The 18,750-nt window shown below is 38.4% G+C and overlaps 1 protein-coding gene across 2 annotated transcripts in view; it reads right to left on the minus strand.

The window, feature by feature from the left end:
- The window catches only part of LOC126183229 (multiple inositol polyphosphate phosphatase 1), a 235,207-nt gene that overhangs the window by 124,163 nt on the left and 92,294 nt on the right, over positions 1 to 18,750 (minus strand). For both annotated transcript variants that reach the window (XM_049925017.1, XM_049925026.1), the window contains 3 exons: positions 13,831 to 14,016; positions 13,429 to 13,563; positions 13,133 to 13,320 (listed from right to left, as the gene is read on the minus strand). In XM_049925017.1, the coding sequence (XP_049780974.1) occupies positions 13,133 to 13,320; positions 13,429 to 13,563; positions 13,831 to 14,016 (509 nt within the window). The remainder of the gene's footprint in view (positions 1 to 13,132; positions 13,321 to 13,428; positions 13,564 to 13,830; positions 14,017 to 18,750) is intronic.

Consider the following 18,750-nt stretch of genomic DNA (forward strand, 5'->3'; position numbering starts at 1 on the left):
GTATTTACCAAAGGATACTGATTATCTGCAGTTGCCATTTGCTTGCAACACTCCTTTGTGAATACGCAAAGTAAAGTATTGTCAATTTAACTTACTTTAATAAATTCCATTAACACAATTTGCTTGAATTGTTGTCTAGCGATCTGAGAAAACAGCTTCCTAGGCACTCTATATTAGAGGAGTGGGCAGGGGACAATAAATGAATTCATTGCAGAGGGTACAGATAAACATCGCTGTGAAGTTCTTTTGAATGCATTTCTCCTCAAAAACTGTCTTCAGCAGCACACATGCAATGGAAATATTTTAGGTCTTGTAGCAACAAACAGGCCTGAACTAACTGATGGCCCCAGTACAGACACAAGGATTAGTGACCCTGACATTATCATAGCAACTTTGCTTACTAAAGTTAATAAATCAGTGAAAAAGTTAATAAATCAGTGAAAAAGCCTATACTCCATATGTTGAGAGAAGAGCTCTGACAACTGGCAGCGCAGTTGCCAGTATTTGATATGGGCGACAGACCATCCCATCCCACCCTTTGGCATGTGCCAACACTCGGCTCCTTCAGAACCTAAGAATGCTGTGACATTCATTGCAGCATTCCTATAGCAGCAGCATTCTGCTGACCAATGTGTTCCTTGATGGAATATTATTTAACATGTGCTACCAGTGTTTGTCACCTTACACAAACAACACACAAATATTTTCTTTAGTGATGTTGCAGCTATTTGACTGCAACAATTTTAATTTTATTGTTATATGATTCAGAGTCGCTGTATTTCATACCAGTCTGATATATTTTGACATATAAATAAGTTACTGTACTTGAAAATGGTCTATGGCTGAACTCTGGATCGCATAACAATAAAATAAAAATTATTACCATCAAACGGCAGAGTAACCTCATTAAAAAAAAAAAATACCATGACTATGGTTCCAGCCAAAATAAAAATTACACACAATCAGATTTTCAACATTAACAAGGTAAAGCAAATTTCACAAATGCTATTTGTAAAATATCGACTAAGGATGTTACCCCTATTTTTTGTGTGGAAGAATTGAAGCCCCAAGATCATCGTCATCTGATTGGTCATCTCTTGCCATGACCACATAGTCTTCAGTATCTTTGCTGCTGCTGTCCTCATCATCTCTCTTACACCTTCTTCTATGTTTGGCCGTGTAATCTCTTCCCACATGTGGTGCATGACATTCTTCCAAGTTTCAGGCGTTATTCGTATGACAGCCTCATTTATCAGCCTCTCTGTGTCTCGTAACATAAATGTTTTGTTTTGCACTGCAACATCTGCTTTTATTTGAGCCCAGATGAGTTCAATTAAGTCGTAATGGCACTGGTATGGTGAAAGACATATAACTTTGTGGTCTTGGTTATCTGCTAACGTATCAATCACATGATTTGTCTTCTGTGGCTTGTATCATTTCACTGATCCCAGAAGTTACACTTTCCACATATTCTGTTTGAAACCTATTTTATTATATTTCAACCAGCTGACTATTTCATCTCTCCTTGCAGCAGCTGTTGGTGCCTTATTTAATTGTACAGAAAGGTACAGTGCATTGTCCATTTCAAAAACACTGCCAGAACTGGTGTTTGGTAGTGAACGAGTAACAAACCAGTATTTGAATGTATCTACATTCATCTCCTCATGGTAGATAGTTTTTATTTTCATTTTTTAATTTTTTTTTTTTTTACTGAAACATCATCATAGCACTGGGCACAAAACCGTTCATTGAGCCAGCATGAACTATAATTCCCCTCCCTTACCAGTTGGCACACCCATAGTTCCATGACACATCTCACTGTCAGTGCAATAGAATGTGCATGATGCACGTTAACCCATATTTTGTCAATCCATATTACATTTTCCAGATCTGCTCCGAGCAACTCGAGCAGGGACCAACATCTCCATGCTATAATGTCTCTGTGTTCCATTAATACCTTTCATCCTGAGAACTTAAACGGAAGACTTTTTTTTTTTTTTTTTTTTTCCAGAATAATGGAAAGACTTCTGGTTCTGCCTGTGAACAAACCACGGTCCGACAGTGATGCCATCAACTTTTTAAGTGTCAGATACTCCTTTCTGCTGTAGTACGCATATAGGTGTTGCCTGATAGCACTTTTGTTGAAGTTGTCTGTTTCAGTCACACAACATGACCTCTTCCTTGACTTTCCAGGCGTAACAATGACACAGCTCCCAGCTGAATCGGGAGCCTCTTCATCGTTTGTGACTCTCTTCACTGTCACTGTAGAGATGTTCAATGCTTCTGCCACTCTGTCAATCATTTTACTCACTGGTATGAAAGAACCAAAATTGTCCCTTTCCCTTTCAAAATAAACATGCAATCTATATATAAATTTGCGTTTCAGTGTAGCTCCTTTCCCAAAAGCCCTCTTCTCTGTACTACAGGCAGCCATTTTCCACTTACACACATTTTTTCACTTATACATATGGCAAGAAACTCAAAGAAGTAGCAGAATGCACACGTATACACACAAACCTGGATGTAGCACGTGGCGCAACTGACTATAAGCAGCGTTGCCCAGCACTATGACAACACTGGGGCATTGCCACGGTAACGTAAACAAAAGCCGTTGCGGATGCACAAAGCACGTGCACCAACTGTCAGAGCTCTTTTCTCGCCCTATGAAGTATAGGAGAGTATTTCTGCTAGAAAGAGCAGATGGACAGTTGTTAAAATCCCACTTAAAACAATGAACTGACATCACTGAGTTCCAGTACAATGGAGCAGAGGAATCACGGACAAAGTTTGAATGGATTGTAAATCATAGTCTGTAGAAATATGGGCAGAGCTGACTAAAGAAGGATAAGACCTACAGTGATTTAACAATGAAATTCAAAAAATGCTGAGGAAACAAAGGTTTCTATACTGTGGATTCAAAAGAGAATGCGCAAATGACAACAGGCAAAAGTTAGTGGAGATCCATGCACCTGTAAAACGGTCAATCCGTGAAGCTTACGACAACTACCACTGTTATACTTGCAATAGACCTCACCGACAACTCAAGAAAATTCTGATCCTATGTAAAATTGCTCAGTGGGTCTAAAACTTCTATCCAGTCACTCGTTGACCAGCTTGGTGTGGCAGTAGCAGACAGCAAAAGTAAAGCTGAAGTTTTAAATTTTGTACTTAAGAAATTGTTCGTGCATGAGAATCATACAATCATACTGTTGTTCCAAATGACATAGTAATAAGCAGCCATAGTATAGATAAACAATTGATAGCATTCAAAGCAAATAAGTTTCCAGGCCCTGATGAAATCTCAATTCAGTTTTATAAAGAGTATCTATAGCATTGTCCCCTTATTTAGCTTCCATTTACTGCGCATCTCTTGCCTAGTGGAAGGGACACACACACACACACACACACACACACACACACACTGGTGACTCCTGCACATAAAAAGGGTAAAAGAACAGACCTGCTGAATTTCAGACCAATAACTTTAACATCAGTTTGCTGTAGACTCCTTGGACATATTCTCAGCTCGAATACAATAAACTTCCTTGAGAGGGTAGCTTGGACAAAATAGCAGAGTCAACGATGTTACTTACGATGCTTACGTCCTACAATTATTTCACTTTTAATACTCGGCATTAGAAACAGACTGATGGTCTAGCCATGGGCAATTGTTTAGCACGGTGTGTCACAGATATTTTTGTTAATCATCTGAAATCTACATATTTTAGACAGAATACTGATCTTTCTCAGCAGGTACTATTTTATCATCGGTATGTAGAAGACATTGTTATTGTCTTCAATGTCCCCATTTCTAATATTACATTTCTAGCTGATGTATTTAAGCCCTCTCACAACAAGATTATGTTCACTCACAACGTGATGGACCATAACGGGATGCTTAACTACTTGCACTTGCACCTTCAGCTTGTTGGGGGAACTGTTCAGTTTGACATCTACTGCAAACAGATAGTTAGTGATTCTATAATCCACACTTCCTCGCATCACCCTCATCTATACAAATTAAGTTTTTCAAATCTATGGTGCACTGCATTACCGAGATATCACTCAAGCAATTGTCAACAGAAGGAGAGTTGGTAAATTTGAAATACATCACTGTACATAACGCGCACAGTCCTGCAAACTTTGATATGCTTTTTAAAGAGAAAACACCAGTAGCAGAGCACAGAGGTCTTCTCGTCTCATAGTTTTCGAGCTCCAAATTTATGAAGATCCCGTTCTTGGGGAAGCTCTCTTATGATTAAGATAAACTTTTTAAAAAACAGGATTTGTGTCTTGTTTACACTACTGGTAATAAATTTCAGTAGAAGGTTCAAAACGAGATTCAGGGAGCACTTGTTAATTAAGGAAGGTCATATTAAACAAAATTCCGCATTTGCTGGGCATCTTAAGTCCAGTGGGCACCAGTCCCCCACACTAGAAAACCTGAGTATACTACACCTTGCTCACTAGGGGGAGAAGTTGAATCTACAAGAGGAGCTGGAAATTATTAAACATCTTGCTACTGAAAAGGACAGGTTGCTGAATCATCAACTGATTAGCAATAATCAAATATATTATGGTACAATGTTACCAGTGTTCTGAATGTTGCTGCAATGTTCATTTTGTGTCGATAGCATCACTGTCAATCTGTTGGTTTATTGAATATAAAATTAGGGGAGCCATATTTTAAGGGGGGATTTTTAATGGCTTTGTTCTAGATGGCTTTGGCTCTTTACTTTGTATAGCTCTGTTTCTTTATTTTAATGACTAAGAATATTTTCGTCTCTTCTTTGCGATGCTTCAGAGTGCCCTGGATCCTGATATCTTGAAGTTTTATCGATTCAGAATGCTTACGTTATGAATGTACTCCAAAAATTATTATTTTACTCTCTGTGACGGAGTTTTAATGATATGTTTTTCAAGTAATCATTTTACCTACACTTAATATGGGAACAGTTATATTTTTATTTTATTTTATTTTATTTTAGAGTTTTATTTGTTTGTATTGGTTTCCTTCTATGCATTTTACTTGTTAGTTTTATGCGCTTTTGTTGTTTGAAAACGTGCCTTAAAGAGGTCACACGCACCAACTGGGTACTTCTTGCCCCACTATACGTGGCACCTATATCTCCATTTGTCATAATAACATTTTTGTGTGCACCAACACAGAGAGTGCCATATGTGGTTTGTACCGCAGTTTTGTAAGTGTAACCCAATCTTATACTGCCATGGCTTAGCTGGATGGTGTGCTCAAGGTGACATACAATAACCGTGGAAAATTTTTTCAACACATATTTCTACTTTCTCGGTGTTATTCTGACTGTTTTTCGACTTTCACTAGGTCCACTGCATGATTTAGATGTTTCATGACAAATGGATTATGTATCTGGTTGCCTTGGTGTCTATTTTACATAACATGTGGTTTTATGACTGGTGGGTCACGTATCCAGCTACTTTTGCTATTTTATATTTATGTGGCTTTATGACTGATGATCATTTGTCCAGCTACTTTTACGTATGCTTTTATCACTTTTAGTTCACATTGTCTACATACTCGTGCAAGATATGGACCATGCACTTTTCCTCCATTTGTATTTAATTGTTTGGTTTGTTCTTTTTGTAGACAATCTGATAATGCCCCAAAAGTGAAAAACAGGTCATTGACATTAATTAATTCTGCAATTGAGATTTTTTATTCCAAAATTCATTGATGGTTCTTTCACGTCTGTCGTTTGTAAAAGCCCCTGAAGCAGACGATGATACCTTTCTTACAAGCATTGTACAATGCCTTGGTTCATAGGTGTATTACACTCCTCACATTAGGAGGTAACAACAGTGCATGAATACTGTCACATTGTAATTCTTCCTCATCAGGATGTGATCCAGCATTGTCAAGCATTGAGACTACTTTGGAAGGCAAGCACTTTTTCTTTATGTTTCTTTTGGTCTCCGGAACAATATCCCTGAAAAACCACTTCTCGAAAATATTTTTGTCCACCCAAGCAGATTTTTGGCGGACATATGTAACAGGCAGAGCAGAAGCAGTGATATTTTTAAAGCTTCCCTATTACCAGCAGTTTCAGTGTATGGTCTCCACTTGCATTCAATTTAGCAAGAACTGTTAGCCTCTTTTTATGTTTTTGTAGCCTGAGGCAGCCTTTTCTTCTTTTGAGGCTAGAGTTTTAGATGGAAGCATTTTATAATTTAGCCCTATTTCGTCACAGTTGATCAGGAATACGATTTTCTTCATGTATAATTTTTCTTAATTTCTCACAAAATTGTGTAACAGTCTCTGAAATCTGCTGAAAGTTTTTCACTGCAAATTCATTCTGCCTTATGCTGTATCATTTCTTCCAGCTATCCAACCATCTCGAACTTGCAGTAAAATTGTCCTCACCTTCCATTAAATCATTGGTAGCGCATTTACCTGATGATTTAGGTGCATTTGACTGTACCCATATCCCCATGAAACATCATGGTTACGAAAATGCAGAGCTGTTTTAATTAAACATACGAGCAGCCTCTGGCACTAAGCTTAATTAGAGTCTATTAAAATATTTACAAAGCACGACATAAACAAGGTGTACAACTTCGCTTCCGCAGATTTTTCCCCAACATTTGAAGCTTTAACTAAACAAATTGATTACACATGTATCATTCAAAGTATTTTCCATCGCTGGCCACTACTTTCTCCCATCTTTCAGGCAGTGTACAAATCCTGCATCGAAAAAATTGTTTATCTTTTGAAGTGATCCACGAATCGATCCAATTTGTGACTTCTTCATGAGATCGGAAGTGTTGGTCAGCCAGGCCATTCGCCACTGATGTGAAGAGGTGATAGTCAGAGGGAGCAATGTCTGGAGAATACGGTGGGTAGGGTAGGACTTCCCATTTTAACGTTTCCAAGTACGTTTTGACCTTTTTTGCAACGTGGGATCGACTTTTGTCATGCTGCAAAATCACTTTATTGTGCCTCTCGCTGTATTGCGGCCATTTGTCATTTAATGCTCTGCTCAAACACATTAATTGCGTTCGATAATGAGCACCTGTGATTGTTTCACTTGGTTTTAACACCTCATAGTACACGACGCTGAGCTGGGTTCACCAAATACAGAGCATGATCTTGGAGCCGTGAATATTCGGTTTGGTCATCGACGTGGAAGCATGGCTGGGATATCCCCATGATTTTTGCATTTAGGGTTATCATAATGAACCCATTTTTCATCCCCGGACACAATGCGATGCAGAAATCCATTCCGTTTTTGCCATTTAAGCAACTGTTCACAAACACACAAATGCTGTTCAACGTCTCTTGCTTTCAGCTCACAAGGGACCCAAGTTCCTTGTTTCTGAATTATGCCCATAGCCTTGAGATGTTTTGAAATGGCTTGCTGGGTCACTCCCACTAATCCTGCCAATTCTTCTCGAGTCTGACGTGAGTCTTCACTCAGCAGTGTCTCCAATTCTGCATCTTTGAAAACATTCTCTCCTCCAGGACTATGCCAGTCTACGACGTTAAGCCGGCCAGGGTGGCCGAGCGGTTCTAGGCGCTACAGTCTGGAGTCGCGCGACCGCTACGGTTGCAGGTTCGAATCCTGCCTCGGGCATGGATGTGTGTGGTGTCCTTAGGTTAGTTAGGTTTAAGTAGTTCTAAGTTTAGGGGACTGATGACCTTAGAAGTTAAGTCCCATAGTGCTCAGAGCCATTTGAACCACCTATGGCGTTAAAACCACTGTTCTTGAAGCACTGAAACCACTCACACCACATTCTTTCACTAATAGCGTCCTTACCATACGTAGTTGAGAGCATTCGATGAGACTCAGCCACTGTTTTCTTCACACTGAAACAAAACAGTGACACCTCGCACAAATGACGAGAGTTAGGCTCGTAAACTGACATTTTCAATCAAGAACAACTTTATGACACAGACACAACTGACTAATGTTTGAATGAGGTTATGTTGACTAAGGTCCAGGATAACCGTTGTCACCATCTATCGGCAAATGGCGGAAGCAAAGTTGTACACCTTGTAAATTCGATACGAAAATCTGTCTAAGAAGAAATTCCAGTACTGACAAGAAATGAAGCAACAGGAGTCACAATGGAATGAGTGTAGAATTTACTAACAATGTATCTGCATAAAAACAGTTAATCCTCTTTCTTGTTGGTCATAGCAACTTTATCAGCTTCTTTTGCATTCTACTGTGTATTTATATTGGTCCAATATAATATTCAACCACAAATCTTTTTTATACATGGTATAGCTTTAAGATTTCTCCTTTTGCTGTTTACTTTCCTCCATCTTTATAACATGACACCTTTGATTACACACACTGTGTATCCACGATGTATGATTAATGTCTGGAGATAAGTGTGAAAATCATGTCACTAGCTGATTTCAGTGGTGTTACCACACACATTTCGAACTTAAATCAACACTGAACTTTCTTTGGTGGATCCACGTTTAGTGTTATATGACAGAGTTCAATTTCTGAACTAACATCAGTATTGACCTCCAGTCAGTGATGTTCATACAATAGGCCCTAATTGTGGTGGTAATAATTTGAGTGATGGTTCAAAGCAATGCTTAAATTTAACTGCATTCTGCATTTTTATTTAATTATGCAGGATATGTGGTACTTTGGGCAGTGATTTAGATGCCTCATTTCGTGGACTTAGTAGTTTTTCGAGACGGCAATCAACACTTACAACAATTTCGTCAGTGGTTCACTGATCTAGGGATTTACATCTGTAGGGGTGGTTAAGAATTGGAGTAAACAGCTGAGATTGTCTCTGAATATTTTACAGCTGTTGAAACTTAGGATAATGTCATTGGGTGCTGGACTGACTTTATTTTATTGCAATTAGCGTTGATCTGAATACAGAACATATTTGCACAGTTAATTCATGCATTCTAAGTAATTTTGCAGTGTTATCAGATTTATTTAAAATTTATAATGAGTTTCCAACCACTGTATCAGGGCTCGAACTAGAGATTGTCCAGGAAGTAGGGACGAGTATTAAAGTACTATAAAAGTAGTAGTAGTAGTGGTTAGTGTTTAACGTCCTGTCGACAACGAGGTCATTAGAGACGGAGCGCAAGCTCGGGTTAGGGAAGGATGGGGAAGGAAATCGGCCGTGCCCTTTCAATGGAACCATCCCGGCATTTGCCTGAAACGATTTAGGGAAATCACGGAAAGCCTAAATCAGGATGGCTGGAGACGGGATTGAACCGTCGTCCTCCCGAATGTGAGTCCAGTGTGCTAACCACTGCGCCACCTCGCTCGGTGTACTATAGAAAATACAAAATTTATTAAAATGTAATTTTTTTAACAGATTAAGTAACTTCTCCCACTTATATTCGAAAAATTACATCCTCCATAAGATGACCCAACACCGCACAGCAACAACTAAACGTTCATTGAAGTTAACGATGACATATTCACAAACATCTGGTTGGATGCCATTAATTTTAATTTCATCCTTCAATTGGTGTATTGTTTGTGGTCTGTCCACATGCACTTTTGATTTCACAAATGCCCACAAAAAAGAAGTCACAAGCCGTAAGATCGCATGATCTGGCAGGCCATTCCTGGTTACCATGCAAAGAGATAATTTTTTGAGGAAACGTTTCATGCAGCAGAGCAATTGTTTCACAGGACATGTGACATGTCACACCATCTTGTTGAAACAAAAAAATCATTATTTTCATCAATAAGAGGAAAAACCAATCAGAAAGCATATCTCCATAATGGTTGCTGTTCACAGTGACAGGAGCTCCCTCACCATTTTCAAAAAAGTATGGGCTGATCGCTGCTCCTGCCCAGAACTCACACCACACATTCATATGTTGTGGATGCATCTCATCTTCCACAGTCACTTGTGGATTTTTTTTTTTACCTCAAATTCTGCAGTTCTGCTTATTGGCGTATCCACTGAAATGAAAGTGCACTACTTCTGTGAAAATTATTCTTTTTGTGAAGTTCTCGTTCTTCACTTTTCAATCCAAGACGCACTGAGCAAATGGATGTCTCTTTCCATAGTCTGCAGGGTTCAACTCTTGTGCAAGTTGAATCTTCTTCACATGCTTTTTCAGATATTTGGAAAGGATTTCATGCAATGAACTTAGTGATAAATTTAATTGTTGATCTTGTTGGCAAGCCAATTTTTTGGGGCTTACGGTCACATTGCATGGTAGCAATGTTTTCTTATGTTTGAACAGAATGTGGTTGTCCTGTTTTCTTAATATTTGAAACAGAACTCAGGGGTCTTGAACTTCTGGATGAACTATCAAACTGATGATTTCATTGGACAAGTATTATGTCTGAGTGTCACGTGCAATTCACTGATGGTTGCCACGGGACTTTCACTGTTTTTGTAATAACTTTTTATCACTTGGATAAGTTGCTCAGTTCTCATCTTCTCCACGATGAAAATAAGCACCCAACAACAATGCTCACCACACAAAAGCTATCAGGCTACTAATGGAAGGGATCACAGGTGACAAATGTGAAAAAACCATGGCTGCCAACTGCCATATGAGAAAATGGTGCAAAATTTAAATTCCTCCTTATTTTCCAGACACCCAATACTTTAGATCTGATTAGATACAGCTAGTAGATTTTTCACCAGTCCACCATTTACTATGTCTATTTAATTAATCTACTGTGTTTGATACTGAATTCTAAACTTGTTGCTGGGCAACATTATTTGCATACAGAATCTATGAACCACCCTAACATTTTTTTATTCTTATTTTGAGTCTCAAGAGACAATCAAATGAAAGGTACAGGCTCTAAACACTGTGACAACAACATGAGCAAAAGAAAATTTTGATATATAAAATTTTATTACCACATAATCACACCACCCAAAGTCGTAACCAATTCATCACTGTTTTTTGACATGGTATTGGAGTACCAACAAGAACAACAGGAAGCAAGTCTTCACAGAACATGGGCGCAATTAACTTCTGATAATACATTAAAATTACATGGTATTTCATTGTAGTTAGTTTTAGGACCAGATCTATGCCCATCTGAAGGAACCTTCATAGGTGGCACTTAAATAATTCTGTAGCTCATTGGCACATAAACAGTATTTACAGGACACTGATGAGATGTTACTGATTTAGTGGCCATGATTTAGTGAGCAGAGTTAAAGTTGACACTATGGTTAAATCTGGTAACATTGTTACCGTGGGATCATAAGTATGCATAGTACATTTCAGATCTTCAGTGACCCTCATTAGTACTGTGGTGATGCTGCTACAATGTTTATGAGAAAAGACTGACACTTACCATAAAAGTTTATGGGATCTTGTATTCAGGCTGTTGCTCAGATACCAGGATGAGTAAAATGGTGACAGGCTGGGAACCACAAGTTAATGGGTGGGTTGGACTATGATTTATTTAGTGGTCCATTCATGATGGAAAAATTAAATGTGTGTGTCAAAAGTAGCATAATGCTGAGTGCAGCAACACTGATCAGTGTCATGCTGAGACTCTTGGTGTCTACCACTTCAGAGATTCTCATTAATGCTTTTCTTGTTTTGCTTACTGTAATAAATTTAAAGTGCCTGTGTTACATATGTAGCCTGGGAGCATTGGTGGGCCACAGTTTACTACGGCATGGGTCCAAATGGTGTCTAACAAAATTCACTACATTACTCAGATGTAATTACAATGTCATCAAGACAGTTGATGCACCCCAGAACATACATTGTCAATTGTTCTAAGACACTGAAAAATCATCGGGGTGCTAGCCACACGAACAGGAGGTGCTGTTATTGGTACAGCCCGAATGGAGTGTTAGTCACAAGGAGCCATTTAGAATCCTCGTCCAATGGAATCTGTTGATAGGCTTCAAATAAACCAATTTTGGAAAAAAACTGGCTCCTGGTGAGTTTAGCCAATAACTCATCCTCATCCAGATGAGGCAAAAAAGTAGGCGTCAATGAAACATTGAGCATTAATTGACCAGTTAGTTTTTTTAACAATCACAGGGGGGAGAGAGGGGGGGGGATAAACCACTCACTCAATGTAATAGGCTGTGTAACCACCAACAAAATCATTCTGTTCAATTCTGATTTCGCTTGATCATGCAAAGCCAATTAAATGGGGCACACATGGAAAAAGCTCAACTGCGTCATAGGTTTCAGGGTAATGCGGACTGCAAAATTAGTGGCACAACCTAACTCATCCAAGAAAAGTCACTAACTCATAACACAGAGAACTAACTGGTGGTAATGGACATGGTTGGAAGTGAAGTGCACCGTATTCAGGGGGGGGGGGGGGGGGGGGGGCATTGAAAGCATCAAGACTGAACAAAATTTGCAGTGCCAGTATCATCCACTATCAAAAAAGTCAGGAACTAACCACATATTTATACACAGTGTGAACCATAAATTGCCCCAAAATTGGAATATGCTGCTTGTACTAACTCAGCACACATCGAGTAACCGGAGACAAAGCTGGAGATCCAAAATCCACAAAAGTCTGTGAGTTCAATGAAGTCATGACTGCACCTGCATGCACTTGTAGTATGAGCACTTCGTTCATCTGCAATTTGATAAACAGATGGCTGACAAGTTCACAACAGCAACCGTAAGAGCTTGATGCTGATCGAGGAGAGATTAGAGCAATGCTTCTGTGGTCAGAAGAACTGAAGGAGCAACCAAATAGATTAGGCATACAGAAGTGAACACATCACTTGTCGCCAGTTGTAGCACACAGTAAGACACACACAACAGAATGGCCACCATGAACCAAAGAATATTCTTCTTCCACATACAACCAAACAGCTGAGAACAGAGACAAACATAGAAACAACACAGATACTGATACAAGCAGTTGCAGATAACTAATATGAACACAATATGAGAGCGAATTCTGGCTGCACTGTGCTTACAAAGAGGAGAGCTACGGTAGACGGTGTGCTAGATGCTGTGCTGTGTGCACAAGTTGTGGTCTACTGCAGGTGGCCTCTGGTGGCATGGCCCATATTCAAGTATTACATACAGGGTTATAACAATATTTATAAAAAGGTTAAGTAATAGCTGAGAACCACTCCAACAGCTTGCACGAAGAAACAATTCATATTTGTATGCACAACATTTATTCAGTAAACTTACCTTATAGGTGTTGTTGTCAAAATGTCCAGGAAATAGTTTAGGGAATCGTTTCTGGAATCTTTCTGCTAATTCTATCATTTCATCTTCTCCTTCATGGGCCAAATGTTTTTCTTGTGATTCTTGTACATTAAGATTCCATGCTTTCAGTCTTCCAATATCCTTTGCACAAATATGGTCTGGTCCATATTCTAATAAAATGACACATGTAACAATATATCAGCAAGCAAAGGAAATAATTACTTATTATTCTCACAGAGGAGAACCAGAGAACAAAATATTATGCATAATGAATATACCTTTTTTTCCCCTATAGCCAATGACAATGATATCTCTTAATTCTGACAACTGAGTAGTCATTTTGAATATCATTTGGCGACCAGGATAACGTGTTCCATGACGTACTAATAACCAAATACGTTGTGGCTCACACCCTGTAATGAAAAGCTAGGGATAATATAAATAACAACTGCTGCATTGTATCAAAATTTCAAAGTTGTATTGAATGAACAAACAAATATTGGCATAAACTAAATCATACCAAGTAATATACTTCTTTCAGACTTTCACTTTATTAAAAAAAAATTGTGTAAAATATTGTATACATAAATGATATAATCAACCTTTTCCACAAATCTTTTTCCTTGTGTATGAAGCACCGAGTGTTTGAGAGCAACTTAAATGCCTGTGACAGTACTTACCTGGTATGTTTATGGGCTTATCGTTCGAGTTCATCACAAACCGGTAAGGTGTCTTTGTTGCCAAATGTTCAGCTATCACATGTTCTTTAATACTATGACAACCACTGCTTGGGTTACTGGCCAAAGCAGAGTATATAAACATAAAGCAAATGTATTTTCCAAGGTAACTGTGAGTCATCTTGCTGCCTGAAAGTGAATTACAAAAGAATTAGTTTCTGCTGTAAATACTGAATCACATAACGGGATGTTAGTTAATTCTTTGCTTGTTCTATGTACTGCAACTTCATCCTCTTATTGTTATACAGAATGAGTCAGCAGGTTTTCAATTGGGTGATTTAATGTCAAACGGTTATGGCATTCGCATTTCACCACATCAAAGTTTGTTCCAATTTTGTGTACAGGTTTGTTAATTGATCATGGGAAGATAGACTAATTTCTAGCCCACAAATTTCATTACCTTGTCAGCAACAACTGCTAAAGAAAACAATGGTAAAAGGTTGCTAATATTTGAAATGCTGTAATTCAGTGAAAAATCATATTAGAGCAGCAAAAACTGGCACCTAAGCTGAACAGTTTATGTGTTGCACATGCCATATGTTTTATGTCATTTCATTCACTAAGGTTTTCTCCAAGTGGCACTTAAAGTCATCATAAATTCTGTGGTGGGAAAAATAATAAGTTTAAGTTGCTTGATGCCTTCATGCAATTGGGTTAGGAAGCTCTATTCTTGTGATTTCCTTGTTTAATATCTTGTTAATAAATCCTACTGGTTTTTACCACTTTCATGTCAATAATATTTGAGATAGATGAGAGTGAAGATGAACATAGAAAATTTATTGCAACAGTAAATGATTTTTAAACCCATGAATTGCAAAAGAGTTGCTAGTTCTGCATTATGTCAAATTCACCCAAAATTTATAGTTCTTATCAAAGATACTATCAGGAATCACCAATCTTACATTTTGTATGAATTGTGCAAACACTCTGGTGGATCCCTGAGAAACCAACAAGGAAACACTATCTTGAGCTGAATTCTTAGAATTTAGAAAAATCAATTTCTTGGTCATTCTGGTTTTGACGATAAGCAAGTACCACTTCTTTCAATTTGATTAACTAGAATCAGATTAATTTTTGAACTTTTATAACACAAATTCTGATCTAAACCTAGTCCTTTATTCCAGGGTGCAACCTACAGAACTTGTCAGTCTCAAAAAAAGTCAAGTACTTCATCAGAAAGTCTCTGTCTCATTAGCACATCTTCAACTTTTTAGCTATGTAGTTGCGCACTCAGAGATACATAATTCTGCTGGAGGAAAGCTTCATGAGAATTCAAACTGCTTTTAATCCTTTTACATGTTTTCATCTAATCATTATCGGATGATACTGTAACAGAAACCAATTCATTGCAGAATTCAGTCTGACAGTTTAAACATAATTTTTGTTCAAATTACCCACGCTTGCTGACTTTTTAGCTAATTTAAAAGAATTTCATGAACCCAATCCCTTTTTTCTTATAGTGATGCTCTTCCTTGAGAATGGGTTACAGTATGGTCTTCTCAGAGATTCAAATTCTGTCAGCAAATGGCTTTATAATGAACACATGTTATACGAAGCATGTTCAGGAAGTAAGTGTACTGTGACCATAAAGGGCTGTGGTTTTCTGTTTATCGAGGTGTGGCAACATTGAGTGGCAGACTGGTATCCTCTGACCAGAGCAAGCAACATAGAAACACAGTAATACGTAAACCCACATATTATTGTCCAGTTGCATGAAAAACATCGTCAGTAAGAAATCCTACCTGTGAAGGAATAACACCTAGACCGAAATTTTTTCGTGAATCAAAAAAGTTTATGGCAAAGGTGTTATGAACAGAGTGAGCATGTTTAAGTGGAGTAAGGAGTTTATTACAGGCAGAATAAATGTCCATGACACACAGAGGAGGGGAAGAGATTCTATTTTGACCGATGAGATGGTGAAAAAAAAAATCGAGGAACTAATGCACAAAGACCTCCATTTGACAGTGGATGAAACTTCTGCAATGTTTCCACAACTCTACGGAACTCTCTTATAAGAGACACTCAAAGAAATGACTAAATACCAGAAACTGTGCGCAAGCTGGGTTCCAAAACAGTTGATAGAGCAGCACAAGAAAAATCAGGTGAGAAGGTAAGGATTTTGTGAGCTCTATTGTGACTGGAGATGAAATGAGGGGGCTCACTACATGCCTGAGACAAAAAGGCAGTCATCACAACAGTGTCAAATCATCTCCTCCTCTGCCAAAAATTTCAAAATCACAATTTCAGACAAAAAATCATAGCCTCAGTGTTATGGGACCAATAATGCATCATTTTCTGCCTCAGAGGGAAACCATCAACCCACAACAATACTGTGAAACCCTAGAAAAACTCAAAGGAGTATTTCAAATGCTGAAAAAGGAGTGGGCATGCTGCACAACAATGTCCGTCCTCACACTACCTTGCAATGGAACTTTTGGCTGGAACAACTCAACAACAGATATTTTTCTTTACGAGTGTCTCCAACCCGCTGCAGGCTTTGTCTAGAATTAAAGGGAAGTAAATGGTGACTTGGTGCATCCAAATTATCAAAAGTATGCATTGGAAAATCTTTTTCACTTGCTGAATCCATCAGTGGAACAACTCAACAACAGATATTTTTCTTTACGAGTGTCTCCAACCCGCTGCAGGCTTTGTCTAGAATTAAAGGGAAGTAAATGGTGACTTGGTGCATCCAAATTATCAAAAGTATGCATTGGAAAATCTTTTTCACTTGCTGAATCCATCAGTTTTGCAAAGCATCAGGGTGAAAAGTCACATCCAAATATAAATTTGATTAATTTTCTGATATTTGTTAGCCTTTTCCATGTTTAATAAAGACTTAAAAAATTGAAAAATCATAGAACAACAAGTTTCAGTTTTCATTCAAGACATACTGAATTTGTACATGTATTTATTACTACTTTCCTACAAACTGAGTGATCTTATAATATGTTGCTACAGAATATTAATTTGCATGGGGAACTGTGCTGGGTAAATTTAAATATCATCAAGATTTAATATTTTGCAGATAAACAATGCTTGTTCAAATGATAGTTAATACAAGTATGGATCAAGTGTCCCTACGATATATGAGGGTTCAAAATTCACTTATTTATGCAGAAAATTTTGTTTTGGTTAACTTCACCTCAATCTATTACAAAAACTATGAAACCAAAATTAATGAAACTAGTAGGCTTTGTAAACAAAATACAAAACAAGGTCACAAAAGGAGAGGCACCTAATTCAACTATGTGAAGACATTGGGCTACTTAAACTTGGGAGACACGTTAGATAGCAAAATTCATAGAAGTCTCCAAGTACCACTTGGAGCAGAAATAGTGAATCAAATGAAATAAAACTTACAGAATGTCACAATGCAATTTTTGAAATATCAAAACAATATTTTGTCCTTCTCCACTTGAGAGGCTCCTACTAATGAAGCACTAAAATTTGTTGGCTGTTCATTTAGCACATCTGTACAAAAGTTCTGGATAGTAAAATGGGGAAAATCTCTGTAAATGGACCACCTGATATGGAATATCTCTCTCTCTCTCTCTCTCTCTCTCTCTCTCTCTCTCTCTCTCTCTCATTCTATGTAGTGGCAGGAGTTGTAAATCATATCAGATATGATTTAATTGCCATTATTTGATGGAGAAATACATCCATGGTAGAGGCAGATAACCATTCAGATTTGGCACAACTTGAAATATGGAAATATCTTGACTGTGTAACTCTTTATTAAGGGTTGTCTGTTTCAAAATTTTGTTATCAGACAGAAGCTGTAGTATAAAGTGTACAAAGGAATTAATGCTGACAAATACATACAGATTAATGTAAGTACGCATACTAATCATCCATATACAGAATTTTCAATTAATATCATATTTACATTTAAATCAGAATTTAGTAAAAGGCTCACAAAAATGAGCACATAGACTGAATATAATACAGATTTCATCTCGTATAGGCATATTTGACAGTGCCGTTTTCTATTCGAAGAGAACCAATGACAAACTGACTGTGGTGACTGAACTATCCAAGAAATGAATGAATGCTGGTAGATGGTGCTAGAATTGACCATACAAATGAAATAAAAGAATAATTTTACACAGAATAGCGGAGATGCTGAGTCACGATAGGCACAACAAAAAGATTCCAAAATTATAGTTTTCGGCCATTAAGGCCTTTGTCAGCGGAAAACAATGCGAAGAGCAGCACCAGTGCATGATAGGAGTGGCGACTGGGTGGGGGTAAGGAGGAGGCTGGGGCAGGGAGGGGGAGGGGTAGTATGGTGGGAGTGGAGGACAGTGAAGTGTTGCAGTTTAGACGGAGGGCGGGAGAGAAAGTGCGGAGGGAGGGGGGATAAGTAGTGGAAAGGAGAGAAATAAAAAGAAATTAAAAGACTTGGTGTGGCGGTGAAATGACGGCTGTGCAGTGCTGTAATGGGATCAGGGAGGGGGCTGGATGGGTGAGCACAGTGACTAACAAAGGTTGAGGCCAGGAGGGTTACGGGAACGTAGGATGTATTGCAGGGTAAGTTCCCACCTGCGCAATTCAGAAAAGCTGGTGTTGGTGGGAAGGATCCATATGGCACAGGCTGTGAAGCAGTCATTGAGATGAGGGATATCATGTTTGGCACCATGTTCAGCAACAGGTTGGTCCACTTGTTTTTTGGCCACAGTTTGTCAGTGGCCATTCATGCGGACAGACAGCATGTTGGTTGTCATGCCTACATAGAATGCAGCACAGTGGTTGCAGCTTAGCTTGTAAATCATATGACTGGTTACACAGGTAGCCCTGCCTTTGATGGGATAGGTGATGTTAGTGACCAGACTGGAGTAGGTGACGGTAGGAGGGCGTATG

This window comes from Schistocerca cancellata, chromosome 1, assembly GCF_023864275.1.
Source record: "Schistocerca cancellata isolate TAMUIC-IGC-003103 chromosome 1, iqSchCanc2.1, whole genome shotgun sequence".
Classification (NCBI taxonomy): Eukaryota; Metazoa; Arthropoda; class Insecta; order Orthoptera; family Acrididae; genus Schistocerca; species Schistocerca cancellata.